This window comes from Ptychodera flava, chromosome 13 (assembly GCF_041260155.1).
Source record: "Ptychodera flava strain L36383 chromosome 13, AS_Pfla_20210202, whole genome shotgun sequence".
Taxonomy (NCBI): Eukaryota; Metazoa; Hemichordata; class Enteropneusta; family Ptychoderidae; genus Ptychodera; species Ptychodera flava.
In genome coordinates, this window is record NC_091940.1 from 824265 (window position 1) to 852110 (window position 27846).

The 27846-nt window shown below is 39.0% G+C and overlaps 1 protein-coding gene across 1 annotated transcript; it reads left to right on the forward strand.

Annotated features, from left to right (window-relative positions):
• Window positions 1-90: 90 nt before the first annotated feature.
• LOC139148634 (serine/threonine-protein kinase H1-like) lies at window positions 91-27846 on the forward strand. The gene is made up of 2 exons (XM_070720126.1): window positions 91-1423; window positions 21110-27846. Exons 1-2 carry the CDS (start codon window positions 539-541, stop codon window positions 21455-21457), a joined length of 1233 nt encoding a protein of 410 aa, XP_070576227.1. The 5' UTR covers window positions 91-538; the 3' UTR covers window positions 21458-27846.

Here is a 27846-nt window from a genome sequence, read left to right on the forward strand (position 1 = left end):
GCAGTGACTAATAAAGTGAGTGAGTTGTTATAACGACGTGACGTCATTATAGTTCGCAAGCCAAGCTTGATGATGTCAGTTAAATAGTCCGGATCTTATCCTCCCTGCCTATTGTGTATCGCTTGTCAATATGGCGCTAGGCGAATATCTCTCCGCAGATTATAAGAGATATGTATCGTCTTCGTGTACACATGTAGACATTGTTCTTCTTCACTGTTACCATCAACTGACTTAAATGAGCCTTCACCGATCAGACTAAATGTACTCTTTACATTTACATCGGTTCAAGCGAATTTAGAGATAGGTAACAGGGGAATCAAGCAACTAGCTATGACCCAGCGGAAGGATTATAATTAGTATGTAATGCGGTTGAAATTACTCTGTGTTTTATTCCAGTTCGTACGGGACAAATATGGCGCCTTTCGGGTAAACATACTACCATGGCCATTGCACTTACGAAGAATTTCATCGGATTTACCTGATGGTGCGATAGCTGGCTACTGAGAAAAGGTTCTGCTGGAATGTATGTATATAGTGCATGTATTTCTTTGTTGAAATGGGCTGCGCAAGCAGCAAGATAGTCCCCGATTCGCCTGTGGATCGGCATGTGGATTGGGTAAAGACGGTCGAAACAGGCCCAAATGTTCGTCGAAACAACTACTATAATAATACTTATCATAGAAACAATAACGACCATGTTGGAACCAAGAAGAAGAGCATGGGCAAGTATAAGGCAAAATTTGACCCAAGAGTGTTGGCCAAGTATGATATAAAAGCCTTGATAGGCAGAGGCAGCTTTAGCCGTGTTGTCAGAGTTGAACACAGACTTACAAAGCAACCGTACGCAATCAAAATGATAGAGGTGCGAGAAGGAAAGGAAGTATTTGAGACTGAACTTGGCGTCCTTCGGAGAGTAAGACATCCAAACATAGTACAGCTTGTTGAAGTATTTGAAACCCCGGAGAGAGTGTATATGGTTATGGAGTTGGCAACAGGAGGAGAACTATTTGATAGGATTGTAGCAAAAGGTAGTTTTACAGAACGCGACGCAACGCGGGTATTGCATATGGTTTTAGAGGGTGTACGCTACTTACACGCACTAGGAATTACACACAGAGACCTTAAGCCGGAGAATCTCCTATACTATCATCCGGGAAATGATTCCAAGATACTTATCACGGACTTTGGATTGGCAAGTACAAGGAAAGCTGGTGACGAAATGACGATGAAAACCGCTTGTGGTACACCCGAGTACATTGCGCCGGAAATACTCCAACGGAAGCCATACACAAATTCTGTTGATTTGTGGGCTTTGGGAGTTATAACGTTCATTTTACTCAGTGGAACTATGCCTTTTGATGATGAAAACAGAACACGATTGTATAGGAAGATATTAAGGGCAAGATTCTCTTTCGATAATGAGGTAAGTTTTTTTTACCTATCGCCAGTGCATTGTCTCTCGCACTGCCCACTGTTCTTTTATTATTAAGGCCAGTCCTCACGATGACCTGCCCGCTACATTGGCACTTCATCACCATTATGTTCAGTGATAGCGTGATTTAGTGTATGGTCACAATTGACATCGGAATTTATCGAATTTCTTTCACATGCACATGAGGTTCATGACTCTATTCGGTTCATGTTAAGTGTATTTTGAGCACTTATTTTAGTAACTAGTGAGATACACAGGGAAAGCAAAGGAAACTGTGTTTGTAATTTAGATAATGAATGCTCTTCAAGTGTTAATGACACCAGCTTCTGCTTCGCTTTATGGAGAAAAATGAAAATGAGTTCATGTCAGATACTTAGATGCCATGATCTTCTAGTTGTCATTGTTTTAATTTTTTTGTCCACTTTTATATTGTTTGGGGGTGGTGAACCATGTACAAATAAAAACAGGAATCCGGGAGAAGCTGTGCTCCTATTCTCGACCGCGGAGTGACGTCAGTAGGTGAAAAACATACGAGCGCGGTGAATGAGAGATCAGACGATACAGAAGAGCGAATGATACAGAAATTGTGTGGAAAAAAGCAGAACTAAAAGTTATGTCATTTATGTGTATTGACACTTTGAATATTGGTTTGGTGGTTGAAATATTCGAACTTCACCACGGCGCCGTGACGCAAAAATGACGTAAAAAACCGCAAGTACCCGGATGACCCGCGGTCGAGAATACCTAGATGTGTTGGAATTGAAATTTTTACTATTTTTATGTTAAAGTACATGAGAAGTAGGCATTATAATGCAAATATGCACATTATAGTATATGCGAAAATATCAATCCAGTGATTGTAAGGCTGAAAATGCTGATGTGAAAATGGCCCAATCCAAGTGAAAATGAATTGGAATTTCAGTGGGCCCTACAGAAATTCTAATGGACCCTGCAGTCATGATCAAATAATCAACCAATAATTACTGTCAGACCTGGAACACCAGGTTGACCTCAGTCAAGTTTGTACAAATTGTATTGAAATTTTCGTATTTGTAATTTTGGTGCAATTTTCCAAATTTTTAGTAAAAAATGTTTTTATCCAAAAACTACTGATCTGATAGCTTTGGTATTTGGTACAGATTTCTAAGGTTGATCAAAATGTGATGTATTCAAATTCTAATGAAATCTTCAATTTTGTATTTTGAGGGTAATTCTCAATTTTTTTTTCAAAATTTTTTTTTCTCAATAATAACACGTATTATCACATGAACTGGCCCGAATTCCCACCTGTTTGACAGAGAACAGGACGGATAAGAAATCCGAATTACCCCTGTTGTACGTCATCAACCGGAACTTTTTTCTTGCATGGTAAGCTTACCGTTTATACACATGCAGGCATCGCGACACAAACAGATTTGTTGTGATCAATGCCGTGCTAGCTTGCACGTTATTTTTACAAAAAGGCAACCAGATAAATCCAGACATGGAAACATAGAAGGCATATTTGTCCAACGAAATTTCGAGTCGCTAAAACTATAGCTTTTCCTGAGAATCAAATGGAGATACTGACGATCATTTTATTTTAATGGCTCAGTAACGCCGCGGCTCCAGTCGAGTCGTGTAGGCTCAATGTGGACGTCGTACCTGGCGATCCCGGTTGGCGATAAAACCGAAACCTACACCTCAAACTGAATAAATGAGTACAGTATAATAATCGCAATCATACCAATCCATAATCCAATAACACTAGGTCAAAATTTGTAAGACAATAGTTGTAAACATAGACACAAAACAGCACAGAACAGACAGTAAATAGACGGTACACAAACAAAGTCAAATTCATGAAAGAAAGATATATGGACCTCTGGCCAAAAAGACCAAGAAGTGATGTCAGGTGTTTCGAAAATAGTAAGCGCATCCTGCCCCACATGTGGCACCCGCCATATATCAATCTGTAAGTCAGGTAGGTAGTGGTCACTAACTAAGGCCCCATGTCACCGATGCCATCAGTGATCATTTGTCGAAGAGTGATATCGTATTTATCAACCAGCTTGCGATATAATCTTCGGGAAAGCGACATGGGGGTCACAAACCTAAAGTCATTCGACTAACAACGATCAATTTCCTTAATCACACAAAATTCTAGCTCGAAATCAAACTTGCAGTGCGGCATAAGCATATAAGGCTGTACCGAAGATATAAGCTGTTGAGCCGTGCGGGCGAGCCGTGTGCAGCGCCGTGGAATCCCATGTACTTCGAAAGTTGACTCAGACAACACTCAAAACAGAGTTTCCGTCAAGTAACAAAATTAGGATGTATCCATCAGTGTTTTTGCTAAGGTTAGGGAACATTGGTAAATGATTTGGGAACCCCGGTAACATTTCTACTGTCCCCTGATCTGATTGCATAGATATACCAAGGGGAACCCCAGTAAAATGACTGGGGAACTCCGGTAACATTTACCGGGGTACCGGCCTTAACAAAAACACTGTCCATGGACGAGATATGTGTCAATGCAAACATCAGAGTTCGTAAGACGAAAACATTGATGACCGAGATCGCGACATCGGGATTGACGAGTTGACAACGGCAGAGACCGGTGACGGCAACATTGTGGGCATAAACATGCAATGAGTGTGTCATCGAACAGAATCTTTCGCGCTCGCAGAGGTCGTAAACTTGTGTGATATTTTGAAAGCCACGGCATCTCTGAGAATGAGAATTACTGTTTTGATCGTGTCATTGCATTTACTTCATAAATATAATTGTAAATATTCTAAGTAACTCTGAATACTATGGCTATCCGTCGTCGCTAGCATGGCCGTGAAAGCTATGTTCGCCGATGGCCGGTTTGCCTTGGCATCGGTGTAGCGCGATACAATGATTGACACGTTCACGTGACCGAATCCGTATGTCTGGTTGTTGGAGTTACCATTTGATGTAGCAAATTTCAGCTTGATGGGATTTATGAATGAAAGTATCTCCTGGGCCACTTTACTCTTTAAATGAAAGTAATCCGCGTAAGTAAAATACAAATCACGGCGAAATTCATGCAATTTGTTACGATAACTTTGATCCATCTACGTCAAAAGAAAAATAAGAAGACTGCTCATGTGATAAATATATAATCCCATGGTATTTTTCTGTTTGACATCATCGTATACTCGTGTTTTTCGCGGAGCTGCACAACTTCTCGCCTTCAGCTCGAAGTTGTACAGCTGTGCGAAAAACACGTATACGAAGACGTCAAACAGAGAAAAATACCATGGGATTTTTTATAATAATTCCTTTGATATTTGGTATACAGGTTCCTAGGATTTATCTTAATATGATACATTGAAATTAGGTTGAAATTGGCAATTTTGTATGTAGGGGCAATTTTTGCCTTTTTGGTCAAAAAATTTATTTCTCAAAATACTTCTTATCTGATACCCTTGATGTTTGGTATACAGGTTCCTAGGGCTTGTCTCAGTGTGATATATTGAAATTTCTTCAATTTTTGTATTTTGGGGGCAATGTTGCCATTTTTGGTCAAAATCTTTGTTTCTCGAAAAGTTACTCATCTGATAGCTTTGATATGTGGTATACGGTTCCTAAGGTTTATCTTGATATAATATATTGAAATTAAAATGAAATCTTTCGTATTTTTGCAATTTTAGTACTTTGTGCCCTGTGGGCACAAGGTACTAATGTGATGGCGCGGCCCAATATGGCCAACATAGTGGGCCGTATGCTGTGGACGCAGGTATCTCAGAAACGCTTCAGTAACTTTTTCTGAAATTTGGTCTGGTGGTCACTTGGGCATGTATCTCAAAAGGTCTTTTTCTTTTTTTGATTGAATCATTTTAAAGTCACTTTTTTAGCTTTTTTGTGAAAACCACTATTTTCAATTTTTCCTCAAAACCACTGATTTGATTATTGTGATGTTTGGCATGGGTGTTCGTATAGTTGAAATGCCGTCAGAAATGTTCAAAATTTAGTGACACATGCCTTGTATTATTTTTAAACAATATTTTTATCCATTTTTATTTTATATTTACTTGATTTTGACTCGCTTTCGCTAAAGCTACCGTCTGCGCATGCCCACAACTGTAGGACAAAATCTGAGTTGAAGAATCGAAACGGACGCCATCTTGTTTCTCGGTATGGGCACATTTTTTACGTTGTGAACGTTTCACTGTGTATTTCAATATGTTCTATAGTTATGAAGTTGACAGTGATGCACTTTTGCGGCTGTCGTGTATTTTTTGGTACGAAAAGCGCCTTTGATCGACTGAAGAATGATGGCCTCCGTGGCGATAAACACCGGTACTGGCAGGCATATCAGTTCTACTGAGGAAGTAATCCACTGGCCCGTATAGGTCAGGGCCTCACTTAGGGGAGAACCACTTGATTTCTGGGGGGGGGGGGTATGGAGGATTTTGAGGAAAAAAAAAATGTCACCAGGTGAAATAAAAGAAAAAAATTAAGCCTGTAATGGCTTGAGAAAAAAAATTCTCATATAAATAGACAGAAATAAAAAAGGAATTGTCACAATGCTGTTGAAATGAGCAAAATTTTGGAAACTTCATTCTCATGTATTCTTTGCTGGCATGCTGCCAAAGGCACGCAAATGTTTTTACCACAAGCAATTCTTATGTGTTTTTTTTCCAGCACTTATGATATAAGCATTCACTACTTTACACCTCAGGGCACTCGATGTTTTCCTTCCCTTTTCTGACCCAAGAAATCATATTTCAGGATTTCTGTTGCAATATCTCAATGGTATAGGCAATATCTAGATGGGACTATTTGACTTCTGTAAATTGTGAAAGTTTGAAACACAAGATAGGAGTCAATAAACTAGTGTTAAAACCAATACATTATTCTCTCAATATAAATATGTTAGAAAGTTTACAAGTTGACAATGAAAATTGAGGAACAACAAATATAATGAAATACAATGTGTGAGCCTTGTTTCTCTGACCACAAAAGGTAACATCTCCCCTGAGAACTTAAAAGGAATTGACTGTTTTAAAGAAAAGCAGGTATAGTACTGATCACAGTTGATTTGCCCAAAAAGTGTTCTATAATTTAAAGTTGTATATACTAGACTTTCCATTTTGTTTTCATTTGTTGGAATGCAAAATGAATATATAAAACCATCCTGTGATATGTGAAACACTGGCTTAAATTCGAAAAATTGCACTGCTACTCCATTTGAAAAAAAAAATTGATGCAGGTCTGACTGTAGAAATAAAAAAATGCTGTCTCTCCAACAAAAAAAAGTTCCCATACCCACTTCCTGCATACCCCCCGAAATCAAATGGGTCTCCCCTTAATATGCGCATGCGCATATAACAAGTTAGCGTTGTTTTGCAAGGACTTTGAAAAATCAAACCGACGCCATCTTGTTTCATGTCATGTCCATGGAGGTAGTAGAGACGTTTTGAAGTTTTGAAGTATTTGATGATGTTTTGTAAATATGAAGTTCACAGTAATGGTACTTTTGTTGCTGTCATGTATTTTTTGGCACGAAACGCTCCTTCGATAGACTGAAGAATGATGGCCTCCGTACTCAGTACTCCCCAGTACCGGCGAATCCATTGCTTTAGCTAGGCAATCCCACCGGCGGCCCGTACTAATAGCTGGGTGAGAGCGAGGGAATGCTCTGTCCTTCTACCTCCGGCCTCCATGTCATAACAAACTAGCGTCGTTTTATGTTGATGTACTGTCCTTTCGACACAGCGATAACTTTTAGTTTTATGTTGCTTATTTTGCAGTGTTTGATCTAGGACTTCAAAAATAGGGGCCATTGAGGGCCCACTCCCTTGAGAAAAAGGGGCCATTGGCAAAAAAAGGGGGCCATTGAGGGCCCCTTGAAATGTCTGAAGGGGCCCTTGTTGATCGTGACCAGCAGATAAAAGTGGCCGTGGGTAATATTGAGCAAAGTAAATGTACAATTTACTTTTTTAAAAGGCTAATTAAGGGCAGGGGGTGACCAGGTAAGACTTGCAAGGACAAGATTTCAGAGTGTGTGCTTAAGGAATCGATAAAAAAGTGTTACAGCTGTAAATGTTGAATTTTTTGTATTTTTGTCTGTGTATCAATCAACAAATGCAGTTTTCTATTGAGCTTTGAGGTATTTGCCTTATATCCAGTGTGTCAACTCTCTCATAATTAAAAAGTAAATCCTTATTGTTCACAATTTAAATTAGATTCAAATGTCAACAATAACTATGCTAGAAATAGAGCAGATATACAGACTTTGTTGACAAACTTGATTTTTTGCTCACGTGTTCACACACGTGAGCATATGGTTTAGCCATGTCTGTCTGTGTGTCTGTGTGTGTGTCCGTGTGTCCGTGTGTCTGTATCCCCATTATCTCAAAAACAGCTGAACGTATTTCAGTCAAATTCAGTATACATCTTCAGAATTCAAATGGCTAGAACTGAAAAGGTTTTAATGGGCGTGGCTTGCATATTAATGAAGTTATCACAGTTTTAATTTTTGTGATACATGGTAGTCTATGGGAAGCATGATGACCATGGTTTCTGGACATCTCGACCCCTAACCAACTCGACCCCAGTCAACTCGACCCGCTACCAACCTAACTCTGGTTAGACCTTATAGCCTTGCTCCTTCATGCCAAATATCAAAGTCACAGGTCTTGCCAATTTTGAAGATTTTTAAAGTATTATTTTTCTGATTTTTCTATGACCTTTGACCTCCCCTATACCTATGCAGCTAAGCTATGGCAATGGCTTATTCTGGCGTATGTTAAAGTCCAAGACAGCCAGCTTCTATTGGACAATGGCCAGTAGGGGACCAAATTGCTCTCCACAATTTTGGGGATTCCACTTGACCTTTGACCTTGGCATCTTCCTGCAACTCATTTATTATGTGCATTTCTAATTCTGAGCTAGCCAATAGAGCTAGAGGTCTGAATTTTGGTATATAGGGACAACTTAGCAATACAAATTTTTTGACAAAATGTCATGTGATCTCGATGACCTTTGACCTTAAATATGAGTATATGACATGAAATACGAAATATGTATATAATTCATGTATGTTTTTGTATGACTGAACACCCCACGTGCGTAGCTGCTACGCTGATCACTATCAGTTTTCACACGAACAAATAACCGACTTGTCCTCAGAAACTCACAACATGATGAAAAACATAACTATTCAATGCCACTTTTAGCCCTGCGTACAGGTCTGTGTGTTCTCCGCGTTATATGGCCTCCACCACAGCCCTGCAACGGTCTATGGATAGAACTGGGGTCTTGCAGCGAGATTCAAAATGGCAATCCCCGTGGGTAAACAACTTGTCGAGTACGTAATGTTTCAGAAAACGAGCGGTTTTGGACGTTACGAGAAGTTAATCGCATCTTTACTAGGGGTGGTTAGGAGATAAAAGTAGGCAGGGAAAGGATTTTGCCCCGACAGAGCAGAATTTCGGCCAAAGAGACCGTTTTTTCATTGCAGTCCGGATGCGGACCGCAGAGACCCCAGTGTTATCTCCATAGACCGTTGTAGGGCTGAGGTGGAGGCCGTATAACGCCGTTTGGAACACACAGACCTGAACGCAGGGCTATGCCACTTTATGATCAAGTTCCACTTAAGAGGTTTGAAAAAGTCTGTGACAAAAATGCTGTGCACCGATATCAGTCTCGGCAACTCTATTGTATAATAATGGCTGTACCGAATATCTCTCATTTGATAAATGATCAGTATTCACCTGCGGCGTGCGGTTTTGTTGAACACCGGCTTCTTTCAAACGGACAGCATTGGTCTGCGTTTGAGTTCCTGGCTCTTCCACCTTTGTACTCGCTTCATTGTTGGGCTTGGTTGAGGAGACAACAGACGGCTTTACCAGAAAATCGGTCAGCAGCCGTTGGCGTTTCGCCATGAGGCATGGTCTTTGCACACGACCCCTCAGATTGACGTCACCCCAACGTCACGCGTCATGCCCTATGTACTTCGTCATTGTCGCAAAAACAACTTTGACCACGTTACGGTAAATCCTCTCCGTAGAGCATAGGCGTACCATACAATATTGGGGCATGGCGAAAAAGTTACCTGGCACCGGCCAAAAAATATTGCGCCTGCAATGGCGCCCAGTCCTGAAAAAATAGCGCCGTAACTGATTTTTTTGCGCAAAATGCGCAATGGCGCACTCTAGATCAAACACTGATTTTGGGTAATTTCGACAGTTGTGCATTGATTTTGACATCATTTTTGACTTCGATCGCTAAAGTTCGACTGTGTGCTTATGTTGACCGATTTACTAAGGAAGTACGCGCACTTCAGAATCACGGCATAATCCGACATGGCAATTTGGCAGGATCATCAGATCATACATGATCCGAGATTGCACTTTAGCAAGGTCACGATAACTAATGTTGTTTGTTTCACTGTCGTTTAATACCTATATTTCCACTAAAAGACCATTAGAATTTCCTCCTGGCTACTTTGAAATCGTGCACTGACATGCATGTAGTTGTCAACATCACTATGCTTGAATGTAGTAGACTCTCATACGATGAATATATCGACTGTCACTGCATGTGTGCAAGTCACTCCATATCATATCAAAAAATGTAGTATTGCGACGTTTGAGCTGCCAGAAGCCAGAATTTACAGTTTAGGGGTGGACCATTTGATATCCGGGGGGGGGGGGGGGGGGGCTTGGAAGATTTGGGGAAAAAAAGATGCCAGGTGGAGTTGCTCGAAAAAAAAATCTGGCTTTAAGTGGCTGATGGAAAAACAATTATGGACCATTGCGACTCGGAAAAAAAAAATCTTGGCAATTGTTCGATGCACACTGCAGCATCAATAAAAATCAAGCAGTAGCTCTGGAGTTTTATAAAGCATAAACCATTTCAAGCTTGAGGAACAATAACTTAGAATTTATTAAACGAGGAACTGAAATAAATACACAAACAAAAACACTGAAAAATTGTCAAAAGTTACAGCTACTATCACTGTAGCTTTCAGCAACTGAAAACAAGAACTCGTCTGCAGTGGTCTCATTGAGGTAGATTTTCACGCTATTTCAGACGGCTTTTCTCTCAGTCATGTCCTTTATATTCTAAATCACTGAATATGAACAATTGTACAGTATACATGACCTTCTGATTGGAGGAAGTACGGTATACTGAAATTGAAATTGCTCACCAGTGTTTTCCAGAAATGTGTAAATCTGAATGTATGGATTCAGGGCCTGAAAATTTCCCTTTTTTCCCACTGGTCCCAGGACCAGTGACCTTTTTTTTTTCACTGGTCCCAAAGTAAATCCACTGGTCCTCAAAATTTGCATAACAATACAAGAATGATTCATTTCTTGTACTCATGTTATATATGCATTTCTATCAGATTTGCTTGGAATTTCACTTCTTGGTCTTCTGGCCAGAGGTCCAAGTATCTTTCTTTTATGAATATGACTTTGTTTGTGTACCGTCTATTTACTGTCTGTTCTGTGCTGTTTTGTGTCTATGTTTACAACTATTGTCTCACGAATTCTGACCTTCTGTTATTGGATTATGGATTGGTATGATTGCGATTATTTTATGTACAGCAAAAACTGTCAATCTTTGTAATACAGACACACTGCATAAACATTTACTTGCTAGATTTCTCAAGTTCATGTACCGGTACAAACACTTAACATTTTTGGTTTTTACTATTGCCATAAAGTTCACTTCATTTTTATAATTCCCCAGCGGTTGATTCTTTTCCATTTAAATTGCAAAAAATAGGTTGAAAGCACCAAATATCTGAGAGGAACTTCTTTTTCCTTTGATAGCAATAGCAAATCGCCATAACGCTGTTTTGAAAAGCTAGGCGGTTCTTGTTAAGGTCAGCTACAATGGAGCTAGGGGGTCTTGACTATATAAGGAATTCAGCATGGTGACCTTCTAAATTCTGAAGCTTGCTTGCTACGGACGATCAGAAAGTTATAATGAGACTCTTTCCAGAGAAATTTACTGCAAAATACTATACTTTGATAGACAGAAAGACAATATTTTCACACAATTTTGGGGTTGCTGATATTTTTAGGTGATGATCTGTTATGGTTTTTACCACGTTACATTTTACATGTAAGATGAGTACGTGGCCCAGCATTTGTCCAGTCCAGGGCCCAGTGCAGTGGCTGGTGGACGTACATCGCCTTGCTCATTATCATGAATCGCAGACTTTAACAGAGTAACTGATTTTCCTTTAGACACTGTTTAGAGTTTACGTTGTGATGAAAGAAATAGACTAAATTTTAAATGTTTGATTGACTGAAAAGAAGCAACAATTATTGTAATTTTGTAGCTAGAAGACGTAGTCTCACAATGGACTCTTGGGTTTCAGTGAAATTCTAGGCCCGATTTTAGTGCGTCCCCGTAAACTCCCGTATTTTGGGGGGACGTAGTTTCAAATTTTGTGTCAAAAGACACTAGAACACAATCTGCGAAAAACACTGGAAATTCCCTTGCAAAATAAATTGGCTCCCGTTTGTACTGGTCCGCGGACTTTTTAGGGGTAATTTTATACTGGTCCGGGATAAAAAATCACTGGTCCGGGACCTCGGACCAGCGTAATTTTCAGGCCCTGGGATTTTGTCAAAATACCACAAGAAGAGAGACAGCCTGCCATGAACTGGGTCAAGTGGACTCAGTCAGTCAAGTGGACTGTTCAACTTGCTAATATCACTCAAACCAGGACACTTGTCAGACAATGACATATTTTTTCAAGCACAAGTAAATGCCATAAATGTACATGATTTTACAAATATATACTTAGCAGTGTTCTCCCTGAATAAGGTAACAGCGACGTGGCGCCCTCTTGTAAATTCCGAGCGCCCCCTTGCCACAAATGAAAAAGATTTATTTTTTTGAAAAATAAACAATAAACCAGGACTAAGTCCGTGATTTTCGTCTCGCACCATTGGCAAAAATTGCACCGCCAGCTGAGGCGGTCTTAGGCGGTTGCCTTATAGATTAGCATTGCCGAGACGGTCAATTTCGGCCGCAATCTATGTAGTGGCTCAGAGCCAAGTTAGACCAAACTCCGCTAGGATACGTCACCGTGCTAACCTGCCAAGTACGCTACTCGTCCCCCCAAAAAAAACCAGTCCCCCAACGGGGTGGGGGACTGGCTGGGTAGCTTCTGCACCTTTCCCTGTCCTCTGACTCCCTGTGAACCCATTTCCAGAGCAAACGCCGTTCCTCGCCCAAAACCTGTCCTCGAACGACCCCTAGCGTGAGCAAGGGTTTGCTACACGTAGTTCCGTCGACTAGGCAGGAAAGGGGGTACCAAAAAGTAGCCCGATTTCCACCGCCTTAGGAGAATAACAGCCGTGGCTGCTCAGCTTCTAGCTACACCGAATTTCAAGCGGATTTTCACCGACTTGGCAGGAAAAGGGTTAACGACATGGCTGAGCCATTGAAGCACAGCTTTACGTAGTTTTGCCAGCTCAGTTGGGAGTTGGCTTACGAGTGTTACCGTACATTACTGACTTAATCGAGTGGTCCTCAGTCAGGTACGGGTTTGTACCGACATGGCTTGGGCTGCAGCTAACCAGTGATAACCAGTCACTACCCCCAAGTCTTCAGTTCACTTTTGCGATGCACGGGTGCAACGCAATATGCTTCCATTGTTCTAGCCATCGACGTGTCCACATGCTGGCAGCCATATTGTACTGCTAGCTGGTTTGCATAACAAAAGCAGTCCCTGCTAAATGCAGACGGGTATCCCCGTACATGTAGCATATTGACCTCATGTGCCCTTTTGAATTCTCTGTACGCAAACAGCGTACGTAGTTACCAATGCGTCGGCAAGAGGATACGTTTGCCTGCAAACCAGAGCCAATACTTCGGACGGTGGAATAAATAAAAAATCCAAAGCTACGTCCATTGAATGGCATGGCCAAGGCAGTGAAGGACGTTGCCTGGCTTGAACTTGCAGAGCTGAAGCCCAGCTTAGTACGTCGGACACCAGTTTGTAATGGTATTTCCGAGTCGTTCATATCCGTTCCATGGGAGGAACAAGTCGAGCCGTCCCGTCAAAAATACGTTCTCATTTTCAGTCACGCACAACTGAATAAGTGACTTTCGTCTCGCACCATCGGCATATCTGCCAAGTCGTTTGCAAGAGGTAGCCTTCTAGATTAGCATTGCCGAGTTGGTCAAGTTCGGCAGCAATCTCTATAGTGCCAGGCAGCCAAGTACGTCCAACTCCGCCAGAAAACGTCACCATGCTATCCTGCCAAGTCCGCTAAAAAGCGGTAAAAAAAACCCAGCCCCCCTCGGGTGTGGGGGACTGGCGGACAGGTTTCTGCACCTTTCCCTGTCTATCGACTCCCTGCGAACCCATTTCGAGGGGAAAAGGCATTCCTTGTCAGAAAACCTGTCCTCGGATGACCCCTAAACGCACAGGGGATAGCAAAACGTAGTGCCGTCGACTTAGCAGGAAAGGGGTACCCAAAAAGGGCCCGATTTCCACCGCGTTGGGAGAATAACGGTCACCAGTGCTTAGATTCTGGCTACACCGAATTTCAAGCGGATTTTCACCGACTTGGCAGGAAAAGGGTTACATATGCAAATAATGTATGGATTAAAATGTCATAGATTACTGCAACCAACACTACATATGATCAACAAATGGCAAGGGACCCATTTAAATTGTTGCACTGAATATTGATACATAGCCCAAGTACAGAAATTAATTAAACAAGTAAATGAGCTTGAATCAAGAATCTCACTGTCCGTGAATCGTTTATGTGTTGAATGCTACAAATGAAAAAGAAAGCCCAGGAAACGGAGAATGAAGGGCGATACATTTACATTTGTGTACATGTAAAATCCGAATCGGGTCAAGTATAGAACTGGTGAAGTCATTGCCATGGTGTGTTGTCTTTATTGTCTGGCCCGACACCGTTACGCTAAAATTACCAGGAGAATACTAACTAGATGAGTATTATTGTAATATTGTATCAAATTGTTACTCCAAAATCAGACCCATGCAGGTGGTAGAATCTGCATGCCGAATTTGAACTGAATGGAACATTGCAAGCATAAGCTTAAAGAGGCACTCCCACTTGGTAACAATTTTAAAACACATTTTTTTAATGCCAACGGTCGATATTTGACATGGCGAATGCGCGCGGATCGCGAGATATCGATAAAAACATGTCCTCAAAAAGTTAAAGTTTGAATTCCGGTGGCCCACCTGAATTCAGCTTCCGAACATAGAACATTCGGCACTGGGGCCATTGTCAACTAAGCTATGGAGTACGAGTCTATGCTGACGCTGCTGTACACCACAGCAGTACCACTCGCGTCGGTGAGCGGTCATGTCCCATGGGAGAAAGCCGAGTCCTACTGACTCGGCAAAAAAAACGAAAAAGAAAGTTTGCTAATTCCACCAGAATTCGCATAGGTGACTAGCACAGATAGGTGCGGTTGATACATAGTATGCATAGTGGCCGCCGCGTGGTATGCGCGCATACCACACAGTGTTCTCCCCAGGCCCTTCAAGCATCACGTCTCCGTGACGCTTGCCTTGATCGCCGTGACGCTTGCTACAATGCCGTGACGCTTCAGATTTTTCCCGACACCCTTGATTGACAGCCCCACTTGACAGCTCAGTGTATTCATTGGCATGGGACATCTGCCAAAACTAGCCTTATCAACATCGTTTTTAGTCCTGAATAGACTTTTTCGTGTCGATTGACAAGTTTACATTAATCAATTGACACATACATAGGTGTTGAAAAACACCGGCCGAGCGGCACATCGATGTGGCCGCGACTTTGATCATGTTGGTCGAGCGCCGTGTCAATGACCGTTTATCAAGTTACGTGGGGGATTACAGTGACGTTGACGCTGTGAAAATGCTGGTGGTCAAAGCTATCGGTCAAACTTACGACCCTCAAAAAAGATTTACAAGGCGTCTATACCTGATGACGGTTAGTCTTCATGAAATCTCCATGGCAGTATTACGAATGTGCATTTGTATTTTAATTATTTTTCTGATCTTTTTGTTGAGACAAACGGTGAAAGTATCAGAGCAGGAGAACGGTTGAGTTCGTGGGCTGCACAGGATACGTGTGCGTCATATATTACGTTAGGCTGACTTGACCTAGTTTCTCGATGTTGGGGTCACTGTCATTTTACAAGTTTTTTGGTTAATCGTGCAATCGTTCTTTTGCATTCTTGTCATCTTTTTTTTATTTCGCGCAAAGTTTTTAAAAATATGAGTTTGGATTAACTTTTTGGTCGCGAAATGATGTCTACAGTGCCATGTGACGTAAACAGGTCAGGCGATTTCCAAGATGGCGGTCGATGTGTGGGCTTTGAGCGTTTCGCGCTGTTTTCAAGTTCAGGTCTCGTTTCAGGTTCGCTAAGGAGGCAAGTTACTAAAACGACAGGGGTTTCATAAATGTTGGTGACGATCATTCGTGTAAATACGTCTGAATTTTCTGTTATGGTAAACCGTAACAGTCCCTCTATTCATTGGGACCGTGACCATAATGTGTTTATGTGCTTAAAAACTCGCAGGGGGTACACAGCCCTGATTGCGTGGCTTCGTTGCTCTGTATAATTTCGTAAACAAGTGACGCAATGTTTCATCGCAAATGTTTCTCCATGCAATGAGAGTACGAGTTGAATTTTAACAACTGAAGTTGGACTGCTGAAGAAAGCAAGATGTGACCGTTCAGTTTTCATGTATGAATTTAATGCAGTTCATGGTGCCACCTGTAAACTTAATTGTTTATTCCCCTGATATGTACGTTCATAAAGCAGTGTGTAAGTAAATAAAAGGCATATTAAATGACTACAATATGCAGTGACTGTTTTATGTGTGTATGTATTTAAATATATGTTAATATATGCAAATTAATTATGTAAATTTTATGTAAATTTCCGACATGCTTGCCCTTGATCCTAGGGAGAACACTGCCACATGCGGAGGCCGCTATGTATTGAACCACGCGTAACAGTGTGGCAGACGACAAAATGTAGTCATCAGAGGCAACTAATATTTTACATGTAAAAACTGATATCTATGTGGTATTGTTTGAAAATTTAATGCAACTGATTGAGAATAATGAAAACGACAAAAACTAAGGAGAAGTTTTAAAAAAGAATTCCCAGAGGTAAAGGCATTTATAATGATGTATATAAAGTCATCGCAGTAGGAGGTACATTAATTGCGTCATTCGAACGTTTTTGGACTCCTTAGAATATCGTCAATCAGCACAACAACACACTTTCGGGGGATTTCGGGTCATAACCAGAAACGATCGTAAAACTTCGGGATGTGAAAAATACGCTCGGGAAATGACATGTTTTTAACGATATCTCGCGATCCGCGCGGAGCCGTCACGTCAAATATCGACCGTTGGCATTAAAAAATGTGTTATAAAAATGTTACCAAGTGGGAGTGCCTCTTTAATGTAAAATGTATGGGACATATAGGGATTAATTAGCAATACAATTTTTTTTTCCAAAATGTCATGTGACCTCGACCTTTGACCTTGATTTTACATATATGCATAACTCAGTAACCACAAGCTCTATACCCTCCAATTTTGATAGGATATTAGACCTTAAGATGTCACATCTTGAACGTCATTTATTATGCACATATGTATTTCATGGCTGGCCAATACAGTTAGAGGTCTGACATGCCTCATGTGTTTCAAATTGGGAACAACGACAGACCTATCAGCACATAAATCTCAACATATACACTCCAGTTATACTTTTTAATGACCTCATTTCCCTGCCCCATCAAGACTAATACTCCTTTTACAAGTGGGGACTATGTCATTGTCAGTGACTTATTCAAGGAGATTTTCAACACTGAATTTTAATGTCATCGTTGGTCAATTGTATCTACTTTGTGGTGATATGGAATGATACTGTTGGAAAGTATTCGCATGTAATTTTGTTAGAATTTCTATGTTGTGAAACTGTCATTTTAACGATATGATGGGTTTTTGGGGATAAACTGGCCCAAGTTTAGTGATGCTGCAAATACATGCAATGATATTTACGCGCAAAAGAAATCCTACAATCGATTTTTCGTGATTTTAGAAATATTTGGACGTAATTTCAGTGTGGCTCAAGGTCTCGATACAAACATACAGACATTTAAACTTGACCCGTGAATCGACGTTTCAATCATGGCGGCCTTCACTTCAGACGTACTGAGTATGTGTATGTGCATATGTTGTGATTGTGTAAGCGTTCTAAACAAAGTGCTAGGGTGTCTTATTTCTGTACACATAATGGGAAACCCGTGAACAACAGCGTAAAACAGCTTTTTGTTCCATATTATACTTGCGTTGCCCGTTCAGCATGGGTGCCTGTGCCTCAGTTCAATACGCACACTAGCTGAAGCCCAGCTTAATACGTCGGACACCAGTTTGTAATGGTATTTCCGAATCGTTCATATCCGTTCCATCGGAGGAACAAGTCAAGCCGTCCCGTCAAAAGTTCACTCTGGTTCAATGCCAGTGACACAATCGGGATTTTTACAGAGCAACTTGATCGATCTATAAAAGAGTTTTAAAAAAAATCGAAAGATTTTGATTACCCAATGTTTTTCTGACATCAAATCCATGACTTTGTAATGGTGTCTGACCCCGGTGTAGTATTTTTGGAGCGTTTATTGCGAATTGGTCATACATCTTGTTAGCCACACACAACTTTCTTTAGCCACACAAAACTTTTGTATAATAAAATCTAAACAAAAATATCTTGTTTGAAGTGCCATAAGGTGGGTTTACACGTGTATTTTTTTAAACCTAAGGGAATCTGATAAGTCGTTCTGTAAATATTCCTTATCAGCGATCTAAGCGATCTCACGTTTACACGTCATACACAAGGTATGAATTTAGTTCGGGTCAAGCGCCCTCAGCGATATCTGGGCTAGAGAACAATCGCTTGCTTGTAATGGCGGACCCACACATCATGCAGCTGCTGTCTACGCTCTTTTTGTGTTCAGTCAACCAATCGAGACGCCTTCGGTGAAGAAATTTACTAGGAGAGAATGTTGTTGGCCTCGCTCCGTCTGATGTCGGTATCTATTTCATGTTAAGATCAGACTCTTATACGGAAAATTGAGGCAGTCAAAGTTCCGGCCAATGTGACACTAGTAACACTGGATGTAATTTCCATGTACACGAATACACCACATAATGAGGCAATTGAATCAGCAGAGCATTAAATCAGGAAAGATCATCAAACAATTACATAGTCAAGCAACCACCAACGAAATACATGATAGCTCTGCTAGAAATAATCTTAATAAACAACACATTTGAATTCAATGATGAACTCTACCGGCAAATATGGGGATGCTCTTACACGGAAATAATCTCGATGGGGTTGTTTGCCAGAAATAGCAGATATTACATTTCACGAGACTGAAATGAGAATAATAGTGAAATGCAAGCAACAAATACCGACCTGGCTGAGGTTCAGGGACGATGTTTTTCTGATTTTCATCGGAACACAACACCAACTCAGTGAATTCATATCAAACATCAACAAAATGCATCCTTTCAAATTTTCGTTTGAAAGCTCCTCTCAAGAAATCAGATATTTAGACCTGACTATCTACAAAGGTCGTCAAACAACAAAGAGAATATTCTCGACATCAAGACACACACAAAACCAATAGATACTTTCCAGTTCTTACAAAGAAACTCATGCCATCCAGCAGCAACATTCAAAGGTCTGATCAAAGGTGAAACATTACGATACATCAGAACACGTAACAGCGAAACCGATTTTACACAGAAAGTCACACAATTAAGTGAAAAAAATTTAGTGAAAAATTACAAGACCGACAATATAAAAAAAATGAAATAGAACGCATTATCAGAGAGACAGATCATAAAAGCAGGAAAAAACTGCTTGAACAACAAAAAGAAAGAAATAACGCCACCAACAATACAGTAGTCTTCATAACAACGTATAGCCCGTACATCGACACGACAAAATCAAGCAAGCCCTGACATAAAACTGGAGTGAACTTGAAAAAGACGGAACACTAAAAAAAACTGTTCCAAAACCAACCAATAATCGCATATAGAAGGAACAGAAATATAGGCGACACACTATAATAGCTCAAACTCAGGTTCACACGAACCCACACAAACACAATAAGATCTAACAGTAGACATTCTAGCTTCCCTAACAAACGTAAATGGAACAACATATTACCAAATAAAAACAATCAACCATTCAACACGTCTCACCAATCAAAAATGAATTTTAAGCGACTGATGAAGAAAACACTGTTTTCAAAACGTAGCGCCAAATGGCGCTTACTCACTTTACTAGTCGCCTAATAATAAACCGCCACATACTCCATCAGGATAGATTGGTGTTAATGTATGCAACTTATTTTTATATTAATGTGCCAAATCATGTCGTATATACAATTAAATGTATCTAACACAAATCTTGTGTATCCCGTATCCCAACCCCATGCCTCCAAGTCAATTACTGCTTACCAACAACCAACTACTTCAACTGGCCTCACACTTGAGGAGCTTCAGTGTCCTTGACGCTATTTGATATTCACTACTTGCATGAATGAACTATAAACAAACAAGCATGGAAGCACTTTGGAGGTATAATTTGCAGAAAACTTGTCACAACAAACAATGACCGTGTGTGTACACAAGTAAAATCACCACAAGTTTGATGAGTTTTTTTACCACTGGCCACTCAACTGCACAAATGAGCCATACCTTGCATGAAAGAACATATCCCAAACTTTCTTTTTAGTGAATAACAAACGTTTCAATTCTATTCTGAGTATATGTAATCGTCGTTTTGAAATTGTATACACCTACATTTCTGTTTTCTGAAAAATAGTCGTAACTTATCTTGAGGTGCAGTGACATGTAATCATCCGATGTCATTACAATGGTTGCGACCTCGAGAATAGAACGAATGTGAGTGCACATGTCCTTTCACTTTTGAACTCGACTGAGCAGCTGATTTCTCCTTAGGTCAAAGTTCATGCATATAGAATAGATCGCCATGAGCTCTGGTCGTCAGTAATGCACACGGTACAAAAGGGTTTAGAAACAAAGGTGTTGACGTGAGTAAACCACTTCGCTACTAAGGAATGTAATCCTATTTGGAGCCGTTGTAACTCCTCTCCTTCTACCTCCATGATCTCACTGTGAACTCTGTCTACGACTAAGATTTTTGAGTTGCCTTTAGGAGACAAAGAGAATGTGGAGCTGGTTTAGGACTCAAGATTATTCAGTAATTCCCAGCCGCTGCTATTTCAGTTATGCAAGTGCAGCAATGTTGTCACTGACAGGTACCTCTGAGTGCACATTTTCAAGTTCAACCACACACACTGTGCTGGCACCTTTGTATTGTGCTGGCTCAGTCCTGCACAGTGCTACCAAAGTGCTGGAACTTCACACTCAATTGTGCTAGCATAATGCGCTTAGGGTGCTGGCATTGTTCTCACAAATACCAGCACAATGACAGGTTATGCGGGGGCCATACTGTAAGGTTGCACGATTATCTGGACAAATAGGTTACTTGAGTTTCTCTTGGCAGAAAAGTCAGTTATGTACTAATGATTTTTGTTCCAGCACTCTTGACTCTAAATTTGATCTAATCTTTGATGTAATTTTGCCTGTTTTATTCTTTTAGTGCTGGAAGGATGTGTCAAATTTGGCTAAAGACTTCATTTTCAAGTTGTTGACTGTCAACCCACAAGAGCGAATGAATGCATCACAGTCAATAAAGCATCCATGGCTTGCTACAAATGCTGGTACATCAAGCCTTAAGAATCTGCACCGTTCCATCAGCCAGAATCTCCTCAAGAGGGCATCATCAAGGAGTCGCAGTATGAAATCAACAAGATCAACCAAGTCTAACAGGTCCAATAAATCAATTGTATCCCTCAGATCACAACATAAACGAGTACAACCAGAGGAACTGGATGAACTGGCTAGAAGTGGAACACTTTACAGAGATGGTGATGATGATGATCTATGAAGTATTCAGCCTTCATAATATTCTGTGTTAACAGTGAAAAGTTGCTGCCTTTCAATTGCATATGTATTTATCAACACAGGAAACTAATTTTGAACAAATACTTAGTTATTTCAGTGACGTAATAGTTTGAAATCTTTGTTAAATTAGTATTGCAGTGTTTTATGCCTTGAAGATTTTCTTGTGACATTGACCAAACAAGAAAAAAATTTGATTTCTGCTATTCTCAAGCCTAGTGAGAAAGTCACCACTATAGAAGATACACTTATCATTGCTGTGAGAATATGCTGTACACTATAGTTTCATAGTTGTCAAAATTTACATTATTGTAGCCAATGACTCGGTGGACAAAATGTACAACCTGGCCATGCCAATGTAAGGTGAATTATTAGTGTACTGACACACCACATGACTTCATGACAGATTTGTTTTGATGGCCTAAGTATTTGAGTATTTTACCCGAAGTGTGTTACGGTATGCAATTAAGTTTACATGCAAATAAAGTTGATAACTTGCAGTGTCACCTAGCAGATTGCAGTGTGAATAAAATACCTGACGTTCACATAAATTTTCAAGCAAATGTAACTCCCATGTTTCACAGTAAAAAAAATACCATTTACAATCATCAAGAATGACAACGACAGACGTTGAATTCTGTCAAATACATATTTATGTGTACTTGACATGTTTACTTCATGAATTTGTTTTTGCTGATAGCATTCAAAGGCAAGAACAATATTTAATACAGGGGTCACAAATATCAAAGAAAGTTAAAGTGGTGAAACTCAGGGTATGTGATTGTCTCAAGAACAAGTGATATTCAACAAATATGGTGGACCAAATTACATAAATGTTTCAATTTCTCAAAAATGTAGGCTTCATTGCAAGGGCTAAGCTTCCACTCGCTATGTACACTAAGGAAGGGGTGGGTTTTATACAGGTGAACGTATGTATATCTGTTGTCTCAAGAGTGGTTGTCATGTATGAATGTATGTATGTATGACTGTTTTTAAACAGAAAAAAAAAACTGAAAAGCTGGCACAGTGTCCCGTTATGATTTTATGTGATGATGCATCCTAGTCTTGGAAGGAAGTTTATTCAAACTTATATGTTTGTACCAAGATATTATATGTCAGTGAGCTTTAAAAATTTTGTCAAGTGGTAAAGATTGAAAAGTTGAGCGCGTGGTCTGATTGCTGGTGAATATGTTTGAAAGGATGGCATTTCTCAAACTTGTTCAAATCAACATAAGAATTCCTGATGTGAATGTTCAGCGATTTGTCTGATTTTCCTGCCAAATATCCACTTATCTAGTGGGTTTTAAAAAAGAGTAGTTGGTTGGTTATAGAGGATAAGCCTCATCTTTTTCTTTGCTTGAAAGCTGTTTCAAATTTACTTTCATATTCTAATGCTGTAGACTATAACCCTCACAAGCAAATTTATGCATATCAGTAAATAACCATCATGTTTTGCTACAATTATTTTATTATTGTTTTGGAGTTTTTCGACAAAATGTCCTCTAAAAGTGCTCCTTAGCATTGTCAGTGTCTTTGCTGTCATGGTTGCATTCCATACATATACCCCAACTCAACCTATTTTGTATGATAAACTTTTGTACAGTACAGTGCACAATGGGCATAATGGTTAATAATGTCCTATTGAATTTGCAAATTTAACCCTTTGAGCGCCAAAGTCAACTTTTGTCACCATTATGAGAATATACTTCAGTCATTTTTTTGTCAGATTTTTCTCAAAATTTTGGTAACAAACTGTAGCAAATAAAATGTGATGTCCATTTGGTCCAAAATTATAAAACAATTACAGAAAAATTCATAAAAATTTGTAAAAATGTTGCACTAAAATTTTGGTGGGAAAAATTACAGCACTGAAAGGATTAATGTCTCTGTCTTGTAATGTCCCATTTTGTATTCTTAAAAAATTTAATGCTAGGAAAAATTTAAAAAATGAAACCCCAACATTTGTAGTTTAATTACATGCTGTTAAACTTCAACAGAACGCAATGTTTGGTCACTTTCTTCTATTCACTGAAATTATTTCTAGCCAGATCACAAACATTTCTGTAGATTTCATTTTTTGAATGAACATCTACAGTATGTACAAAGTAAAGTTTGCACATGAATAGGCAGCCAGCAACCTGTCTATTTGGATCACTGCCTCTATTGCAGGTACAACTGACGGTGGCTTTAACCTCTTTAGATGTAAATGAGTAAAATATGAAAGTTGAAGACTCACTACATTGACATGGAATATTTTGTTTAATTTAGAGAATCTAATCATTTAAGTGAGATTTCTCTATCAATCATGTCATTGATGGTAATATTCTTTGTGTAAATTACCTTCATGCTGACATTGAACTCTTGGCACATATGTTGGTGCTAAATCAAACGTTTGTCATTGTGTTGTACTTACATACTCTGAAATGTCTGTCTGATATGATTTATTTTATATACCACTGTTTTAGATGGAACTTTCCAGTACAATGTATAGAGTGACTACTTTTCATCTTCTTTAATAGTGACTGAAATACCACATCCACTCATTGTAAAATGATGAAGGTTCAAGCTTTAAATTGAAATTTTCATTTTGCTTTTGAACAGATTCTTGAAATGTCAGTCAAAAAGTCATTGTGTGAGTTGATACTTTTTATGTTCATTTAAAGTTTGACAGTCATCACACATGCATGCAAATTGTTAAGAATGCGGCATGCCAGAAAGTGGTATGTTTCGAACCATGAAGTATGTCTCATACAGTCAGAAAAGATTTATGTGAAAGGAAAAGAGAGACATAAATGGACCTATCTTTGACATACTACCTATCAAATCATGATAAGCCCAACTTGACAAAATTAGCTTTAGCAGTTTCACCATTTTAATTATTATTTGGGAAATGTTACTACCGGTATATCCTCTTGATGTGTCAATGCATTTGGAACACTAATACCCAAAATGTTAGCATGTTCTATAAATGATTTCCCTGTGTTTCCAACCCTCATGATAAGACTCCTAGAAGTATTTTTTCAGTCCTCATTAACTTTGTCATGTTGTTTGCTGTGCAGGCAATTACTCTTGAAAGATTTATCTGTAACTTTCAGTGCCAGGCACATGTCATGCCACTGTCATGTAGAATTATTTTTGTACGCAATTTCTTTATCACGCACTTAACAATGCCAATGCTATGGGCAGGTTTTGTATGTCTATATATTTGCTTATCTGTGTGTGCTTGTTTGTACAGCATGTATATGTGCTGCATTTCATTCAGAAAGAATGTATAAGTTTGTAACAAAATTACGTGCAAAAGCATTGGAGTGGCTCTCTTTTGAGCCTTTCAAATTCTCAAGTATGATCATTTGATGATAAAGGAGTCATTGTTTTTCATAATTCAGAGCATCAGTAATAAGTATCAATTGCATATTTGCATTTCTACAAATAACTATCATTATCTCCTGTGTACTCAAAAGTAAATTACTGACAGTCATACTGTCATTTTGTTGATGAACTGTCATCATTCAAAGGCTATCATCAGTCTAGGCTGGTGCTATGGTCATTCAACATTCCACATCATCATTCACACCAGACTGATAGACTTTTTCCACCAAAGTGCAGCTTTTCTGTTTGATTTTGATTTTTGCTTTGTAGAGGTGGCACAGTAATTGCGTTTTTCTCATTCTGAACATAATGCATTCACCCAAACAATCAATAGATAAGCTTGTAGCCACTAAAACCACACTTTTGATTTAATGTTACTGAAGGGCATCTTCTAGTGGACTGACATCAAACCTGTTTTTAGCAGTCATATTGCATGATACCTTGACGTAACATGATGTAACATTGTAAACACATTTTCATACATGAATAATATGGAATTCGGCCAACTTTCAAAGGCCCATAAAAATTGTTATTCATGCTAAATGTAGAATTGTAGAACAAAAATGTATGTCACAGTAATCCAAGTAATCTAAATTCCATTAACACCAAGCTGACCCATTGTAAATTATTTTCTACTATTTATTTTCTACTGTGATGTATCTGAAGAAGTTACACAACTTATTTTAAACCATGTATATATTGTAAATATGGACTTGCATAAGTTGAAGAGTTTCCCTCTCCAGTTTGATTGATGGCTGCAGCATTTTGCCCCTTCTACTACAGCTCTTTAGATGCAGACAGCTTTTTATAGTGATTCAAGTAAGCTCATATTTCTGCTAATACTGGGATGTCTTGTAAATATTTCAGCACATACAATGACTCCTCTCAACATATCCAATACAGCTAATTCAGAGCTTAAATGGGCATCTTCCGGTGGACTTACTGGTACATCAGACCTGATGTTAGCACATAATAGAGGTTTTATTCTGTAGTTGATATAAGGTGAAAAGTAGAGTCAAGTGACATAGAAGCTGACAAAAGCTTTCATGAAATATATGTGCATTAAGGTAGAAAGCACCTCGGGACAGACATTCAGACTCTCAAACTTTTACAATTCTCTTCTGATGTACCACATGTGGGGGTTTATTTTAAAGCTCTTGGTGAAAGAAAACTTCTCCGGCTTAGTTTTTCGAAATTCGAAAATTTTTCTTTTTCTTTATAGAGTTAACACAGGGATGATGGCCATTTGGATTTCTAATATCGGTAAATCTTGGGTAATTTGTTTCTCTAGTACCAACATTTGCACGTTGACCCCCTATTTTTATTTTTGATTTTGAAAGAGAATGATTGAAAGATTCTTTAAGGTAACTTAGAGCAAAAGTTTAAGTATTTCACTTTCAAGGTGCATACTACCTTAAAGAGTTACATGAGAGGAGTCCAGTTACAAGTTATTTTACTTCTTTGATATCACTAGATGCATTAGATCCGATGTAAACATTGTGCAGATGCTTTTGGTTACAGATAGTACCTTCCATATTTGACACCATGCTTAATCTGAAGATAAGAGCACAAATAAGTCCATCTAATCGTGACTTTCTGTCGAGCAATGTAGTGCACTTGACAGATATTTATACATTATAGCCATAACAAGGGACAGGTGGCCATTGCCCAACGTAGGGACAGTAAATGGTCTCCTTCTTTAGGGAACATAGTTCGTTGTTTGGGCTATGTTTTCATTACATGCCCCTCATAGTTTTCTGTCCGATTTTTTTTTAATTTATTTACAAAGGACAATCATATGCTTTATTTCCATATTATATGAAAATCATTTAAAAATTAAATGATTTCATCTTTGAACAGCACATTGATTCACTGTTATGATGCCCATCAACTTTTTATGCATACTTTTCTAAAAAGCGGATTCTTGATGTAAAACGTGATTTGATCAATATTAATTTCCAAAGTTATCAAGTTGAAACTAGTTTGTCACTTTCAGTTAAGTGATGAGTGTGGTCTGGCCACCTACATCATCAACAAATTACCATTGAATCATATAGAGTGCACAATGTTTGATACATTAGGCATGTAAAATAAGGAACATGCAACCTCAGAACAAGCTCTCTGTGTTCTGCTGTTGTCAATGTATGGAACTGGAGAATTTTTGTATACAATTGAAACTGATTTTTTTTCTCATCAACCAGACAATTACACCATAAACAACAGTAACAATACCTCAGTTATTAGTTCTTTAAATTGTTAACATGTGGTCCTCAAATCTAATTTTCCCTTTTCTGTTTAGAATTAGTTTCAGGATGTGTTTGTCTTTCTCTTGAGGTACATTTATGTCAGCAGACTTTGCTTCACAAATTACTCTAGTTTATTGCAAGATTGTCGGAAAGTTGTCTGTCTGTTTAGAATAAAGACATTTTTTCTGTGGACTATTAAGGAGCAACATCTGTCTACAAGAGCAGCTGTGTGACTAAACAAAACGCAAATAAAGCTGTTTTACAGATATAGCAAATTCAGTCTCGCAACCTTGTTAGTGTGAATGAGGAAAAGCACTAACAAACATCTCTAAACACTTACTGGCAAAGAGATTTGTGATAGTGTTATGGTTTTATCACAGATCTAATGTTGATTATTCTCTCAACATTTGATTAACTCTGTACTCTCGAGTTAGTCTGAGATTATTGTTTACATTAGTTTTACTGAATGAGCTAAGGGCAGTAAATTATTTTCTTGGGATTTTTATTTGAAATCTTTTACATTTGTTTTTTCACTCAAAAGTTTGTAGAAGCTTTGTGTTCCCTTCACTTTGAACTAAATTTAGAATATTTGCTCTTTATTTGAGTGTGCTCTGAAGCCAAATTTTTATACAAGTTTTTTATTATATCTTTAGTTCTGATTGTCAGAATTAATCCATTGTCTGCATCACTTTGTTGTTATGGAACTCTGTCAATAATAAAGTATTTGTCTGTGGAAAGAAGTGCAGGCAAAAGAAAATGA